The sequence below is a fragment of the Leptonotus elevatus genome, chromosome 3, assembly GCF_054856555.1.
Source record: "Leptonotus elevatus isolate MCC_2025b chromosome 3, RoL_Lele_1.0, whole genome shotgun sequence".
Lineage (NCBI taxonomy): Eukaryota > Metazoa > Chordata > Actinopteri > Syngnathiformes > Syngnathidae > Leptonotus > Leptonotus elevatus.
Window position 1 is genome coordinate 13077587 of NC_141241.1, and position 17543 is coordinate 13095129.

The 17543-nt window shown below is 40.1% G+C and overlaps 1 protein-coding gene across 2 annotated transcripts in view; it reads right to left on the bottom strand.

The window, feature by feature from the left end:
• galnt2 (UDP-N-acetyl-alpha-D-galactosamine:polypeptide N-acetylgalactosaminyltransferase 2) overlaps positions 1-17543 on the bottom strand; it is a 53924-nt gene that overhangs the window by 16556 nt on the left and 19825 nt on the right. For both annotated transcript variants that reach the window (XM_086071006.1, XM_086071007.1), the window contains exons 2-7: positions 10086-10173; positions 5240-5393; positions 2784-2882; positions 2610-2677; positions 1822-1887; positions 1535-1656 (exon numbers count right to left, since the gene is read on the bottom strand). In XM_086071006.1, the coding sequence (XP_085927132.1) occupies positions 1535-1656; positions 1822-1887; positions 2610-2677; positions 2784-2882; positions 5240-5393; positions 10086-10173 (597 nt within the window). The remainder of the gene's footprint in view (positions 1-1534; positions 1657-1821; positions 1888-2609; positions 2678-2783; positions 2883-5239; positions 5394-10085; positions 10174-17543) is intronic.

Sequence of the window (17543 nt, forward strand, 5' to 3'; positions counted from 1 at the left end):
CAAAACTGAGAATTATTGTATTCATGTGTTAAGGCCGAATGTGACAGAACTGACTCAGACTCATACCAACTATATATCATTTATCAAACGATAAAAAACACAGCGCCATTATCAAGGAAATAGTGAATTTCCCTAGCTGCTTTAGCTACATTACAAAAAGAAGACTGCATGGATACTATATTTCAGATGTTGTTTGTAATAGCTCCATTCATTGAATGTATTTGTGCACTTCGACATTAGAAACTTTCCACGCTTTGCTTTTTAGCCTTGTTAGTACCTGTGAAAATGTATTTAGTATTTTGGTTGTAGTTTGGATTATGAGCTGTAAGAATGTCACATCATGCTGAGAGTAGTTTCTAATATGTTGTTACCAGAAGGAGAAGAATTAAATATTAAAGGGACATTCAGTGATCCCTATCGCCATCTAGTGGCCAAAGAATAGCATTAAAGGCACGCACACTACGGTGGCTCAGAGAGACCACATTTCGCAAGCCTACCACCAATTCTTATTTTGCGTGAGCAAACGAGCATCTCGGCGAGCGACGGCGACTTGGCAGCCTATGCGAAGCCTGGCAAGCGACGCCGAAAAGCCGAGTGAGCTGGAATTAGCCGGAGAAGCTAACAAGAGCGGCTAGCGGGAGTTAGTCGGAGCCATAGGCTGGAGTGGCTAACAAGAGCGGCTAGCGGGAGGAGCTAGTAAAAATGTGCGAGAGCAAAGCAGAAATTGACAAGCGACAGGCCCGAATCACGGGAGTTATTGACAACCACCTGCTTTTAAAATGAATGAATTATTAGTTCACCACTAGATGGCACTAGGGATCACTGAATGTCCCTTTAATAAGTATGTTTTGAAAAGGTTTAAAAAAATAATAATTATTAAACGCATGGCTCTAGATAACCGCTTAAGTTCCCTACCAATCATCCTTTGTTGTTAATGACACTGAATATGTTCCACGTTCCAAAGATGTTCAGCAAACCAATCATTACAAGGTCATCTCAAAGGAAATTGCCAACAGGCTTTCGGATAACAATGAATTCATGAGGGAAACAGATTGTCATGACTACATCCAAAATTAGATATCAAGTTCTGCTGCAAACGTGATTGAAATACGATTATGTTTTTCAGCTTTTCCTGGTGGGATATATTCTGTGAAATGAATCCCTTTTTTGATAGTCAGTCAAAACTGAGCATTATTATCTTTATGAACGCATTTTCATTGAGCCTCTGGTTTTGGGTTTAATTTCTCTCACAGGAAGAATAAAGTATCTATCAATCCATCCCATCCATACATATTGAGCTCCATTTATATATAAATGCAACATTCATTTAAATAATTGTCACAATAAAAGGTGGTGTGCATTGCCGTAAGGAAGGACAGTGATCATCTCATTCATACATTTATAGTGCAGCATCAGGTGCAATTGCAGGCTCAGTATCTTTGCTCAAGGGTACTTAGACAAAGACACACTGGTGCTTCAGTGACTAACTAACCAGTAGTTTCCTTGGTTTCAGTGTGAGCGTGCGCGCATGTACCTCAGCTACCCTCTCCAGGAGCGGCTCAAGCCAGTGGTCATTACATTCACAGTGGGAGTCCAGGAAGGTGAGGACTGGCGCCGTGGCAGCATCTGCACCGCGAACCCTCGAGCGCATCAGTCCTGAAAGAAACTTTGGTTACAAAGAACCACATGCACAATACTTCCCCACAACAAAACGTCTCCATCCTGAGCCATAGGCTGCCGCTCGATATCAAAGGAAGAAGAGCACCCAGAGGTTTGACTTGAGATTAAAAAATGAAAACATTCATCTCTTCCTCTAATTACCTTCTCTGCGGTCGTTCCTCAGCACGCGGATTTTCTCAATCTTGCCCAGCAGCGCTCCATCCTCCGCTGCGACAAATGCACAAAAAGGTTCTTTCACACACTGGAATCAGACCGCTTGTGTTGCTGTGTCGGCATGGGCATTTGGCAAAATGTCCTTGAGCGGTCATGGGGAGAATAAATATAAATATATTTATCAATCGTTAAAATCTTTTAAATATAGGTTTCTCTACCCATTGGGTCTTCCCTTGAAATGTGCAGTAGATTTCTGCACTTTTTCATTGATAGGGTTACTAAAGCTAAACACCGCATGTGATGTCTATGTCCCTTGTTCGGCAGAGGTACATTTTTTTGAATTTTTTTTTTTTAGAGGCCGTGTTTTACCAGATTAAGCCATTGGGCTGCCAGTCCAACCATGTGTCAAAGGGAAAAAGTTGCGTGTTAGCGCAGATTAGTGTTAGCCACCAGCATTAACTTCTGCTAAGCTGCACACAGTCCACACGCATGCACGCCTCCGCTACAATAATAGAAAAAAAAGAATGCAGTTTGGCGGCTTGGTGTTGAATTTCTATCCCCATGAATGACAACATGACAAAAAAGCTTTTACAATCTCATGCATGCTTCCTAATTGCACTTGCTTTTTTTTTTAGACAGTTGAAGTCAAAAATAGACCCGCCCCCCTAGTAATCATTGTAATGAATTCCAATCCATTCTAGGCACACCCAAAATCAATCAATGAATAATGTTAGGCCCATCCCTTGTGTGCATTGTGCTTTTAAAGCAATACTTACGATTATCACTATAGTCATCAACCAAGATGATCTCTTTGACCAAGTGAACTGGACTTTTCTTCAAGACACTGAAGCGAAAATAAAAAAGAGAACGGGAGAAGGACTCAATAAAACATCTGGATCCCAATATTTACATTTGGATACGTGGAACGCTAACAAATAGCATTCACGTACCTGACAACAGTGCGCAGCAGAGCAGAGCGGGCTTCATTGTGGAAGGTGATGACAACACTCGAAGCAGGCAGGTCTGACTTCCATTGCTTATGTCTGCAACTACACACACACACACACACATGCGCACAATGAGACAACAAACAAACGGGCGCAAGCATTCCCTTGTACATTTGCGTACAAATAATGTGAGGTAGAAATGCTCAGGTGGACACATTGAACAAGGTTCTGTTTGCATTAACACTAAGGTGCACCCGTTATGCTCTGTGGTAGATGGGTTCGGCATTGAATTTCACCAGAGACACATTTGAATTACAATCGAGAACATGAGACACTGAGGAAGAGCGGCAAGACAGACGTAGAGTGCCATGAACTCATTAGCAACCGGCTCTCATCGCGTCTGACCCGACCACAACAAACATCCAATTAAAAATCTGCCATACACACCATACAACTTTTGATGTGCGTGTGCAGTAAATGAATTTGAGTGCGCCTGTTCTATCTCTGTCACAGCATCATTAGCTTCAAACAAGTCAATATGTCACTTAATCCATCTAAAATTAGCATCCCCCTCAATCAGCACAGTGGCAGAAAAGACTATTTAGGTGTGAGTCATTAATAAGAAACCTTTAACTTCTAAGGATTCTGTCTTGAAAATAGCAACGAGTCCCTGGCCTGAAGAGACCCTCGCGTCCGTCTTCCCACTGGCTGCACGCTAGGAAAACTGACAAATCACTGCAAAATCAATGAGAGACACATCGGTGCTCTTTTAATAGACTAATGACTTTAGCTAGCCACGTTAGGTCAGTCCATCAGCGAGGCTTGACCAGTGTCACTCCGTTTGTGCGGCTGGACTGGAGTGCAAAAATAAAACCTTTCTGATGAATTGACAGAGGGGGGTGTTTGCAGCAAACATGGAGAACACATAGTGTTTGTTTAATGAGCTATAAAAGCATCACCAGGAAAATGTTATCAAATGAAGTACAATGGGATGGTGAAGCAGAGAAGCAATAAAACAGATGCTAATCCTCCTGCTGTAATGGAATGACTTTAAGGAGAGTGATCAAAGCAAATGGGTTTTGCCTCCAGTGGGACAACAGCAGGACTGTGAAAAAAAATGATGTATTTAAAGTTAAAGAGCACAACTAGCATCTGTCTGTAGAGCAAATTGAAGCAAAGCCAGGAAACAAAAAGGATGGGTGCATTTAATTTGAGATTAATATTGCTCTTAGAAGAAGACCTCAACCAAGGCAGAATAATGATAATTAGTGGTCAATTCTTTACTGACCAATTCATACTCTATATAATACTGTAAATATAAATGATGGTGTATGTGGTTACCAATGTTTTTAAAGGGTTAGATTAGAATGTCTACCTTTCTGTGTGCATGTTCTCCTCATACGCCCAAAATAAATAAATAAATAAAAAAGCTATCTGATTACTCCACATGGTCAGGGCAGGAATATTTGCTTGTCTACAGTGGAGTTAAAGTGTACACACCCTGTTCAAGATTTTGTAATGTAAAAAATTGAAAGACAAATCATTTCAAATCTTTCCCTCCATTAATGTATTTATTTTTTTCATCTTTGAGAAGGGAAGTAAAAATAAACATAAAATGTGGTTGAACAAAAGTCCAACCCAGCAAAACTGTTATTTGGCTGTGTTCAGAATAAATCAGTCTTAGTCACAGTCAAACTTATTTTAAATGAGAGTAACATGAATTTGAACTGGTTAATTCTGAACAATGCTACAATCCAGAGGGTGTGAATATGTGTGCAACCAAATCATTTCAGGTGACTATTTTCATTTCGCTTACATAATTAAAAAGGGGAAAAAATCAATTGTCCAAAGATATTTTGAAGTCATTTATCTTGGTCTCTTTAAAAAAAAAAAATATATATATATATATATATATATATATATATCACAAAAATTTGGCATTTCAGTAGGGGTCTGTTGATATATTTTGTTCATTGTACATGTGCTCTGTGATTGACTACCAACCAGTCACAGGTGCAACCTGTCTCTAGCCCAAAGTTAGCTCAGTTTGGATAGGATAAGATAAGACCCTCGACCGGAGTAGAAAATTGATGGATAAAAAAAAATAAAAAGTGCTGTCAAATGGTGCTTTATAAGTATGGTAAAATTCAATCGAAATGAGTCCACATGTGATTGTCCCCTATTACACTGACATTATTTCATTCGCCATTACAAGTGGAAGGTGTGGTCCCTGTACATGTTTGGGCTCTGCTGCTACTTCCTGGTGTCATTTGACGGGCCATTACAATAGAAGGGTGTTTCCATCAGATCTTATCGTTGTAAAACAAATTTGTCAAACAGACTTGCACAATGCAAGTTACACATGAAAAAGTGTTCAAAGGTGAAACGCGGTGCTTAAAAGAAAGCTTAAGCCTGTGCGTGTGTTTGTGTGTGCAACGGTGACAAATGCCAATACATACTGGTCATGTCTGGTATCTGGCACAGCTCTGTCCATACGGAGTTTATCGCTCTCCACCTGGTTGAACTTGTTTCTGGCATACGGGTCCTGACCTGGTCGGACCACGGTGGCTCCAACATACAGATCCTGGTCGAAGTCCTCCCAGCGGACCTTACCTGGACACAGGCAAACACAAAACAATAAGTACAAAACAACAAGTGTGCTTTCATGCCACTTTAGGAGAACCATTGACAAGGTTGGTTTGCAGCTACTGTAAATTGTGCAGATAAAAAGTAGGCATGGGGCATAATAACTGGCTGATTGATTGTTGAGAACTCTGGCAATAGTGTAGCATTAATTGTCTTGTCAGAGTAAATGAAGCACACAATTCAGCAGAGGCATTGTTGATTCAGGCTCAACTAGTGGGTGACCTGAAGAAAAACAACTTGGAGACAACATTATTCTTCCCAATAAAAATAGAAACAGGAGTTCTTCTGCATATTGTAAGGTTAGCTGTAAAGGAAAAAAAACAGTACCAGTATGTCTGAGTTTTAAAGTCAGATTAATTCTCAACCCCACTTCGCAGCGTAACAAATGTCCAATAAATTTAACATTTCCGAATCATTAACGCTTCCAAAGATTTTGAACCAACACAAATGTCTTGGTTAGACTGGGGATTATACATCAGTTGGAATATCAAATGCAAGCGGCAGGGTTGACGCACTTCACGGCTGTCTGGGAGGAAAGCTGCTAAGCACCCATGAATTTTTTTCTCTATTTATAAACAGGAGGAAAAAAAAACACAGGCTGATAATGTGCGAGTTGAGAAATCTGCAAACAATCAAAAAGGCACGTTGCCCTGGTTACCAAGATCGCTAAACACAGAAAAAGGTTTCATTTCCCAGTTAATCACAACCACTGAGACAGACTCTAATAAGACCGCGGCTAATTAGCTGAACGCTGCTGCAATGGTAATGACTTGTGTGAAGCGTATGGCAGTGTGAGATTATACTATCTGTCAATGGAGGTGAGTGCGTGCAATGACAGGCGGAGACAAAAACAAGGGAAGGCTGACGAGGATGAAAGGCGACAACCGAAACGTGTGCATGTGTCTAACTTGACAGTATGCGAACGGGTCTCGCATGTTAACGAGGCGGGGCTCACAGTGATCAGCCTGTGAGTAGAAAATGACGCCTTTGAGACACGGCACCATGATGTCCTTGCTGATAGTGGGTCTCCATGGCAGCCATTAATTAATGTCTCAATTTGTTTTGTTTACCAAATAATTTAGTCTGTTCTATTTTTAAATCCATCTGGATGAATGTCTTAGTTCTCTCTTTTTCTCCCCGCCAAGCACTAGGTACTGTTTGGGTCTGACACAACAAGTAACTGCAATAATGATGATCTCGTCTCAAGCGCAGACTAATATCGCAGTCCTCTGCCAAGGTTCAACTGTTAACAAAAGTGGAGAAGTGTTTCCAAATGTGGCAAGTGGCAGTTTAGCAACAATTAGCAGCATACCTTATAGCGAAAATGAGGCACTAAATACAACGAATTGCCCTTCCTTTTGAAGGCTATATACAAAAGGTGAAAGATGACAGAAGAATACAGTAGAATTTTTTTTCCATCTGGGGACAGAAGGAAGCCTTGTTTTCATTGCCAGTCAAACGGTGTGAATGGTTATCTCTCAATGGGAAGGTTCTGTGTTCAAGGTTCAGTTTAGTTGATCCCACAGCTCGGTTTAGATGCCCTCCAGCAAGATACTTGCAGTTGCTTGAGTGTCTTCGCTGTGTGTATACCATCTGTCCACTGCCACATACGTGAATGGGTGAAACTGTAAAAATCCATTTGTGTAGCTTGAAGGTAGAAGGTGCCAAATAAATGGATGTAGACGGTTTCATTCCTTCTCTTTGTTCATTGTTTATGTCACCACCCCGGCTTACACGTCCACGTGCAAACACAAACCACATCAGGTTTTACCATTTCAAACTAAATGATGGCAGACTGAACTGTAATGTATTGTACATAATATATCGACAGAGTCTATTCTTTCAGGGCCGGCTGACACACTCTATTAGATGTCAACAGCCTCAACCACCGGATATCTTATGCATGTGATATGAATAAAAAAAGAGAGAGAAAAAACTCCCCGAGGCCATTTTTTCGAGTGCATCCCCTATGGAACTGGCTTGTGGTTTGCATGTTTGGACTTTTTCCACTGGTGAATAATAGGCACAGTCTTGCACTTTTCTCCCTTAGCCTTCTTGCTCACTGAGCTCTTTCCACTCTTAGCCTCTTTAGACTGTCTGTTTGTGTTGGCTGCAGTATTTTCTGGAAATCCCACGATGCCGTGGTGTTGTCATACTGATGGCGCATGGCAGACAGGACTCCCCCTGTGTAACCCTTCCAAAGGCATCCATTGGAACTCCAATAACCCGCTCAATTCACTCTATCTCAGCACAGCACTTTGCGCACACGTGTCTTTAGATTCACTCCCTGATTAAGACTGAGCTCAACATTTGTAATTTCTATTATGTGTGGTTAATTAAAGTGTGACTATCAGTTCAACAATTTGATGTGGTATAACAAAAAACTGATGTGGTAAAACAAAAGCGACATGATTTATTTTTTATTTTTTTAGATGATTGATTCACAGTAGGGAAATACTGAACACATGTAATACGCAATGATGAAAACTATTTCTGGTCCTTTGCTTAAGGGAATTGCTAGTGAATTGAGAAATCCATGTGGAATCAATACAAGGCAGACTGGGACTGTTTAAAACGCAGCAGGGAATTCCATTTCCAGCATTTGCTTAAAAGCTGTTCATTTTCTTAATGTTCAATTTAAATTCACTTATTTGAACACAAAATCTATTAAGTGCCACCCTTTTGATTTTTAAAAAGGGTGGTGCACATCACCAAGACCACCTACGTACGCGCTTATTGCTCTCCAGATTCTAAGATTTTAATAACTTCTTTTTTTTAACACATTCATATTCCACCCTTACTCTGTTCACTCCCTCCTTGTCCTCAAAATAATTTGGGGAATATAAGTGCTAATGTGTTACGCTAAACTGCCATGGTGATGAATAAAGTCAAGTCAAAAAGCCCCCCATTTGTGTAGTGATATTGGAAATCCATTTCCACTCATGGATCAATCAGATGCATGCACTCAGCTTTTCATGGGTCACACGGACCGTGTGGGAGGGAGGGGCGACGGTTCCGAGCAAGGCTCTGGACGAGAACGGCATAACAATTCGCTCGGATATGACTTTTTAATCTGCCCTGCTTTCGGATTCCCATGGGTGAAGATGCATAGTTGGTTTTGTGGACATATTGCAATGGAATTTCAACCATCACACTGCGGGAGCGCCTTGGATTGTCTTTTCCATTTCTAGTTGGTTAAATAGGTCAAAGAGGCCAGGAAACAAGTAACACTGAATAAGAACTCGAGGAGGAAATGATTTGGTTTGTGAGAACACTGGAGGTACACTTTCTAAACACATCTTGAATGCATCTGTCTTGCAGTTTCTTTCGTAAAACCACAACTACAGAAAAAGCAGACCCCCAACACCCCCTCACCCCCACCCCCCGTAACCTGCTTTTACTACTAAATTAAATAGGAATACATGCCAGCCAAGTTTATGTGCTACAGCCTCTGTCGGGAATAATGTGATGGAACAGTCTGTTTTTTAACTGTTTTAGCCATTCATGGTGTATGAATTATTTTAGTATCTCGACAAAGACAGAAAATTATCTCGGGAATGGGCCCATCATCTAACACCCTGAAACTTTTAGGCACATGGGCAAACTTAAGGGTGCTCCTGAGGTGACCGGAGGGCCCACGCTGTGTGTGATATAAAGCCAGCTTTCAGTCCGCGTCAAAGGACGTTGCTCGAACAAGATGGATTTTAAGACAGCAACAGAACACTTTCTGGATGCTTGCATACATTGGTGGACTGCAGTAAAAATAAATAAATAACAACATTTGCCTGGAGTCTGGACAAGCTGAAAAAGAAAATGGAGGTACTCATAATCTGCCCATGGGGTTGTTATCTGAAAAATTAGGTTGTGTGTGATAACATTTGGAATCAGAGCCATTTGATTATGCTGGGCCTCTGAATCAATATGAATGATAATCTTTAGTTTTCTGTTATGATTGCTAATCTTAAATGTTATCTGTGCCATTAGAATTGCGATCCATACAAGTCTAGTAGTTACAATTCTGCCTAAGGAGCACTGTAAATGTCGACTTGTGCGCAACTAGATGATGCTGGCTGGTATCCTTTTATATTGCTGTTCAGATGCAATAAAATTACACAGACACGCCTCATTAACATGTACGGTCACAAGGCTCTCGATGCACAAAGAGGGAAAATACAGAATTAACTTCTTCAAATGTACTAAAAATAATGGTCGGGGGAAAAACTACGCTCAAGGGCAGACATTGAGACCATTTAGACTTCAGCCAGAAAGGAACTTTTCCCCTGTATAGAAAACCAGGCTAATGAGTCGCCATACAGGACAAACAAGGTCCCACTGTCCAGCACTTTTCAATCCGTTCATTCCCAGAGCAAAGTGTAATTTTATTTAAAGATTTGACAACAAACCTTCTTGTGAAGTTGTGATTTGAACAGTCCACCCAATTTTAGGCACTGGCTTATCAACAAAAGTTTTTAACATAAAAGTTAGGAAAGGATTTGCATGAAATGATGACCAAGGCAAAATGATCCAGATCCTACTGGAGAATGCCGAGTGGAATACATTGTGTGATACGACTGTGAATTCCTAGCTGTAACCCTCTCTTTGTACTTTTCCAGCAACAATAAATAGACGTAATTGTGATGCAAAGAGTGTGATTCTTACCAGGCGGCAGAACTTCCAGACTGTTCGCTTTGTCATCAGAGTTGTGAGCTCTGTTTCGTCCGGATGAGTCACTTGAGTCCCAGTCATCCTGAATGGGAAAAAAACAAACATATTGAGCACAACTTATAATATAAAAACGGTTTTGAATAGTCAATCTGGAAAGGAAGAAGTTCAGAAAACACGATTCTATAGTCCACAGGAGCCATCCAAGCAATTAATCTAATTTAACATTAAAAGGCACTGAATCAATGCAATGTGAGTCGAGGCTATTACAAGTCTAGACTTCAGGGAATCACATGCAACAATTTGTCGGGCAGTTGTCTTTAAAGAACATGTTGCTTTTCTGTGAAAAACAAACCAAAACAATCATCGTCAGTGTCACACATTGTCTTGCTTTGTGTCTCCAATCCAATCCTCCACGCTTAATCACAAACATTTGAAAAAAATACACATATTCTTAAAACAAAGAAGGGAAATGTTCATGCCAGCTATAAAGCCAGAGAAGTGTCTGTAGCTGAAAAGATTACATTGCGTTTATGGACTCTTTTGCCTTTTTGTCTCTTCATTTTGAATCTTCAATTGTCTCCGAGATGAAGATCGAGAGCCATTTACAACGAGACTAATCCATCAGACACAGTGCGTATGAGATCATTAATTTCTTTTATTAAGCCATCATTTTCAGACAGTTCAGTGAGGGAGATTTTTTTTAGACATTTTGCGCAATTGTGTGCTTCCATCTTGTGTGTGGAAAAGTTTTTGTTGAATGATATAATATAAAACTATTAGATTTTTTTATGAGCAAAACATTATCGTTCTTTGGCAACGTTGATCATTTTTACATGACACATTATACAGAATACATTTACACAGAGAGGATATAGTGCCTTTAGATACAAGTGACCCAACGTACAAGTTTTTGACCCAAAGTCACGGTCGGCTGATTTGCTGCCTTGACTCACAAGCAAAAATTTAACACTAGTAACACTAAGGAACTTTCAGTTCACGTTGATTATGGCGGCGCCATATGGACAAAAGCGGTATTGTTATGTCTGAAGGAAGACCACATTTCCCTTGAGGACAAGCGCATTGCGTAGTTTTTTTTTTAAGCTCACGCCAGCGAGTAAAATCCGGACCAATGTTGGTCCTTGACTGTCCTTTTATACGGGTAGCTTCCCTTTTCCTTTTTCCTTTTTTCTTTTTTGTCTCCTCAGACAAAACTCTTGAGTTGTTTTGCAGCTTCTGCCAAGAAAAGCAGTAATCGTGCATCGACATTCAAAGACTTCCGTCTTTGTAACGAATGGGGAAAGGGGGAAGTGACGAATGCCATAAAGCAGTCAGCACATTTGTATTTTTTTGTGTGGAAGTGTTCCTACCATCCTCCTCAAAGTTGCTTAGTGACAGTAAAAATGATACAGACACCCTCAGGCCATGAAAAAAACCACAACATTCAACTAGTTTTAAGTCGATGTTTCATCAGAAGAGTCATGAAAATATTTTATTACGGTTGAAAAGTTCCTTAGTGCTACTTTAAAGCTGTTCATTGCCACTCCCGGTTGAAGTTTATTGTCAACATGTGTACATAGGCACACAATATTATTAGAGCTGCACGAAATTGGAAAAAAATGCAATAAGCAATATTGTTTACATTGCTTTATATTGTTGAATATTGTGATAGATATTATTGCGATGTTTAACATGTACCCTAAAGAAATAAATTGTTTATTATCTACTGAAATATATTTTTTTTCTTCCATGTGGCATAATAAGTAAGCTCAATGTAGTCTTAGTTCATTATTTGTAATTACCTTACATAATGTTCAACTATTGGATCGTGAATCACATTTAAGTTTGCAACTGACTGGTCAAATTCAGATAAAAGCATACAATTCCATATGAAATTATATATGTTTCGATATATTGGCCAGCCCTACACAAAATAACAAAACAATACAGTATGGTAGGGCTGCACGATATTGGAAAAACGTGTGATATGCGATACAGTTGTTGAATATTGCAATGTCGATATTATTAGGAAATTGAACATGTACCTAAAGAAATACCATTTTTATTATCAAATGAAAACATTTTTTTTTCATGTGGCAAAATAAGCAAGCTTAATGTATTCTTTGTTAATTAATTGTATTACCCTCGATAATGTACAACTATTGGATAGTGTTGCACATTTAAGTTTGCGCCTGACTGGTCAAAGCATAAAATTCCATATGAAATCGCATGTCTTTGTGATATGCATATTGCATGGGCCAATATCGCAATATCTATATTTTTGGGGATATATTGCCCAGCCCTAATTCACGGGCATACATTCTTTATCCTCTGCGAAAACAACCTAAGTAATTGCAGCTTACTCCAATAGCAATTTCCCTGAACACGGAACTGATTTTGTTAAATGCCTTTTGTGACACCAGCGGACAGTAGTATCTAAATGTTTCCCCCTCGGAGGCCAGTCTCAGGTTTCTGCAATGAAGCACAAAACTCCCACAGACACAAAATAGTGTACAAAGACCTCCCAAAAGAGTGTAATCAGTTATAGCAGCAAAGGGGGGAAACTGTATTTTTTCTTCTTCTTTTTTCCACGTTATGTAGGTGCAACATATACTTAGGTATGTAGTGAGTGAGGGAAGAAATAAACGCACCTTCACAAAGTGACATGACATTTTAAAGCGCCAACATCGTGTAACATAAAATTACGAGAACACTGTTGTCTTTTCTCGCAGAAAATGAATGCTTTACAAGTTACAACCATTCCGCCAATTTATCCGTCCCCCTGCCGCCTGATGTCACATCTGGAGTACACACAGATTTACATGAGCTGACATCCTTCATTGTGGCTCTGTAACACCACTGTAAATTATTTCACAGCCGCTTAAGATGACAGACATCAGCTACTGAAGTTCACCAAGTGGCTTTGCCTCCCGTCTCAACTTGCGTCAATCGCTTATTAAGTCCCATGTTCTCCTTTCTGAGCGTCATCTCGCCCGACCAAAAATCTGTCAACTGATTCTTAACATGTTTTTCAATTCACTGCCTGCTCACACTGGGAACACCCCCTCCCAAGTGTAAAATACCGCCCCATCAGCATCTGGGCTGCATTGGCAACATCCAATGCAAGCCATGCAAAGTGTGGCTTCCAGTAGCATTTTAATAGCTAACGCATGGGGTCATACAACACAGCCAAGTGGGGGAACGTCAGTGGAACAAACGTGATGTCACGCTGAAACAGGATTTTCTAACCACTGGACATTTTAGGGGGCCAAGGTGGAAAATCCCTCAAATCATGCTAGCACATCATTAGAACCTTAAGTCATAATAATTAAAAATGGGCTGAGCATCAATTTAACACAAGAACCTGCCAGGAAAGTTGGAGCAAGAATAATCTGTTATGCAATTATTTGACCAGAATACACAAAGACCCTGTGTGTTTCTTAACAACAAGGATTCAACCTACCAGCTGATTTACCAAGCGATCTACACCCTGGATTGGTCACCAATCAAACTCGGGCACATGCAGAGGCAGGCAACCGTTCACGTGTCTCTGAGTGGGAACTGAATCCATGTTACCTGCACCGAGGTCAGGCAAGTATACTACTACACCGTCAGAGAGCTAACTTAGCTTTCACAGTATTTGATGACTGCACACTTTTTCTCATGTTACCAAGCTTCATTACTTCATTATTATCCAAAAAGTAAACAAACCTAACCTTTAACTGGAGAAACACGATACAATGAAAAATGGCACTGAATGCTATGCTGCTTCCTAATTTCTGTTGAGGTGCCCCTGAGCCAGGCACCGACCCCACCAAACCTAGGCCATGGTCAGTTTGCACGCCTCTTTAACTCTGACACCTTTCCTTGCATGCCTGCATGTGTGTGTTCTGGTTAACTGTGTGATGTGCAACACAAATCTACAGCAGAGTTTAAGGAAATTTTGACTTTAATGAGTATAATAATTACATTTTAATTAAAGCTACATGCATGTAAGATATGACCCAACCATGGCTCAGCAACATTAGGTTGGTATACGAACTAAGGATTGTGGCTAGTACCTTTTGATCCTGTAATGTGAAAACTGGCAAGAAAAAGTCCTTAGTATAATCAAATTGTTCGCTCACGACTACCTAGGGATGACTTAAAGAGTTCCTCAGTATATTTTATGTGTAAGGTTGGTAGAGTAGAACCGTTCCCAGGAGCCCCACATTCTATGAATTGAATGCGTTGAGCAAAAATTCCTATTTTCATATTACCACCACCACAAATCTTTGCGATCCAGAGCATTGGACTTTAAAATGAAGATGAGAAACAGTTGAACACTTTAGTGGACACATTGGCATGATTTGCTGTCCAAAGCGCAGCCAAGATATAGAATATAACTTAAAGAGCAAATGCTGGAGAAATGCTTTTGCAATTCATTTGATGAATTTTACAACCTGATTTTTTTTTATGGTGATTGTAATTCTCTTTCCTTCGAACATAGGTTGTTGCAAATGTGTGCACAAAAGTTTTCATATAATAATTCTGAATAACTCATGTGTGAATGATGCTGAACTGCCTTTCCATCCTTTTATTTCTGTTCTCTTTTGGCAGTAAAAAGGCTTTCACTTGTTTTTTTCTCAACATTGCTTTTTGGCCAGCATCAAGACTCAGTGCTCAATGTGTCCTATTATTTTAAGAAAAGATGAGAATTTCGGGCTTTGCTGACACACAAGCGGACATTAAATTTTTAGCATTTTTTTTTTATACATGTTTTAAAAAATATATACTTCTCCCTTTTAAACATGTAAACATTAAAAGTAACATGACAGACCCAGAACAATAATGTCCCAATACGACGAGAACCTGCAGCGTGTCAAAGCAATCACAACAACTAACAAAGTGCACATCGCACACACTGACACAAAACAATTTAAATATTTAATTTACAGCCACAAGTAACTAGAATGGCCTGAATCTAAGTCTAAGTAAGGCTGCCATGTTTCTTTTATACATTTTGCATCTGCTATGAATGAATGCAGTGATGACTCATGCCAAAACTTCCTATGAACTCTAGAGTACACGCAAGCGGTGACAAAAATATTTTGTATTCTTTATATTAATTAGTAAGTTCAAAAGAGTTAAACATGTTTTCATGCTTAACTCATTTGCTCCCCAAAACTTATAAATGTTTTATTTTAAATATTACCATGGTCCCAAAAACTTATTATAAGTTTTATTTATTTATTTTTATGCTAGAGCATATAGAAGGCTTTAATGCAGCCTTAAAGCAATGGTCGTTTTTACAAAAACGGCCAGCAGGTGGCAGCAGAGTATAATAGATCAACCAGGGCCATGTTGCAAAAAGCCTTTTTTCCCCCAGTGTTTTGAAATTTTTTGTGAATAATGACGACACTTAGCTATATTCTAATGCTAATTGCTGTGCGGCGGCCGTGGCACAGGGTGTAGAGACGGTCGTTCAGTAACCAGAAGGTCGGCTTGTTCGATCCACGCTCTTCCCAAGTCATGTGTCGCTGTGTCCTTGGGCAAGGCACTTCACACACATTGCCTCCAGTGCTACACACACTGGTGTATGGAAGATGTAAATGTTTGGTGGTGGTCAGAGGGGCCATAAACGCACACTGGTAGCCACACTTCCGTTAGCCTGCCCCAGGGCAGCTGTGGCTACTTAAGTAGCTTACCGCTACCACAGTGTGAATGTGTGAGAGCATGAATAATGTATCCATTCCATTGTAAAGCGTCTAGAAACTGGACGATCTGCTCCACAACACTCAGGCAACATCGGTATAACACATCCTGTCAAAAATCAGACCTTCAAAAGAAAAGCAGGCAGTTTCACCACCATTTATTTGGCCACAAGCTGGTTTATCTTCTAGTAGTTGCACTCAATAAACAAACTCAAAATAGCTTCCGTGCAACAGGCTAAATAAGACACCATGGAGCCAAACTGTTATTATACGGCTGTGTTTTTATTTTGAAGGCCAGATTTGACAGGACAATACACCCCGAGGAAGAAACCTTGAACAGAAACTCATAAAGACTCAATGAGGGGCTCGGCCAACTGCCTTGACATATTGCGTAGAGGCAGACAAATAAAAAACAGCTAGACGATCTAAAAACAGTTATAAGTCTAGTTCAAATAGTACCATAGTAGTACTTGCCACGTGTGAATGCACAGTTCAACGAGGTGTAATTAACAACCCGAGTCTATTTCATGCCGAGTGAAGGATGTTTGCTGGGTGTTCTCACACCTGCTGCTTGAGTAATAGGATCAACTTAAAATCCCCTAACACATCACGATATGCGTGCATGCGCGAGTGTGTATGAGAAGAAAGCTTTAGCCAGTTGTCAGCTCATATTTGTATGTGTGCATGTGAGGCTCTAGAAGCATTTGTGTGTTCGATAAGGTTACACAAGTCGTGAAGATGAGCATTTGTGTGCGTGCGTGTGAGTGTGTGTGTTCATCCGCTAATGGTCACCGTATAATCCACGATAATCTGATCACATTTGATGACAGATTAACTCGCACAGAAGCCAAGCGCTGTCGCGCACACACACATTTGGATGGAGTCTGTTTGCATTCATGAATTTTCTAGTCGTCTTCTTTTTGTCTCCTACTACCTCCAAACCGTGTACTCCACAGTGCACACGTGCTGACAAGAGCAAGGACAAGGGTCATATTTATCTGTTATCAACTTCCTGCAATGTGAGTGGGCGTGTGAGCGTAAGAGAGAGAGGGAGAGAGAGAGTAAAATTAAGATTAATAGTAAGAGTAAGAATAAAATTAAGAGTAAGAGTGAGAGTAAGAGTGAGAGTAAGAGTGAGAGTAAGAGTGAGAGTAAGAGTGAGAGTAAGAGTAAGAGTGAGAGTAAGAGTGAGAGTAAGAGTGAGAGTGAGAGTAAGAGTGAGAGCAAGAGTGAGAGCAAGAGTGAGAGAGAGAGCTTTTTCCATATAACAATTATGTACAATTATTCTCTAGGCGTCTTTAACCTTGGGCCTGGTTGCTTCACAAATAACCATTTGTTTACTTACATTACTTCAAAGTTGCAGAGCAAAATCCCGATTGATCTTTACTGCTACTTCTGTGTTAATGCAGGAAAAAAACAAGCATGGCTAACATGAGCTCTGTCGGAATTAATAAGGCCCAGAAACTCATTTTTTTGTACAATCCCACCCTTTGAGGGTAATAAATATGTGACATGCTGCTTCAGTGTGACTTCATTCCCATTTTCACTGTGTTATTTATTCCTGACCAAAACAGCCTGCAGTCATGTTGTTCCCCTACTCTCTGATGGCAAGTTGCTTATTGGATAGATAGAAGCCTCTGCTCACAAAAAAAGATCAAAGCTGCCCATCCCAACTTTACCACAGAGTACCTGGACAAACCTGAAGCTTTTTAGAAGTCCCTTCTGTGGACAGATGAGTCCAAGATTGAACTGTTTGGTCACA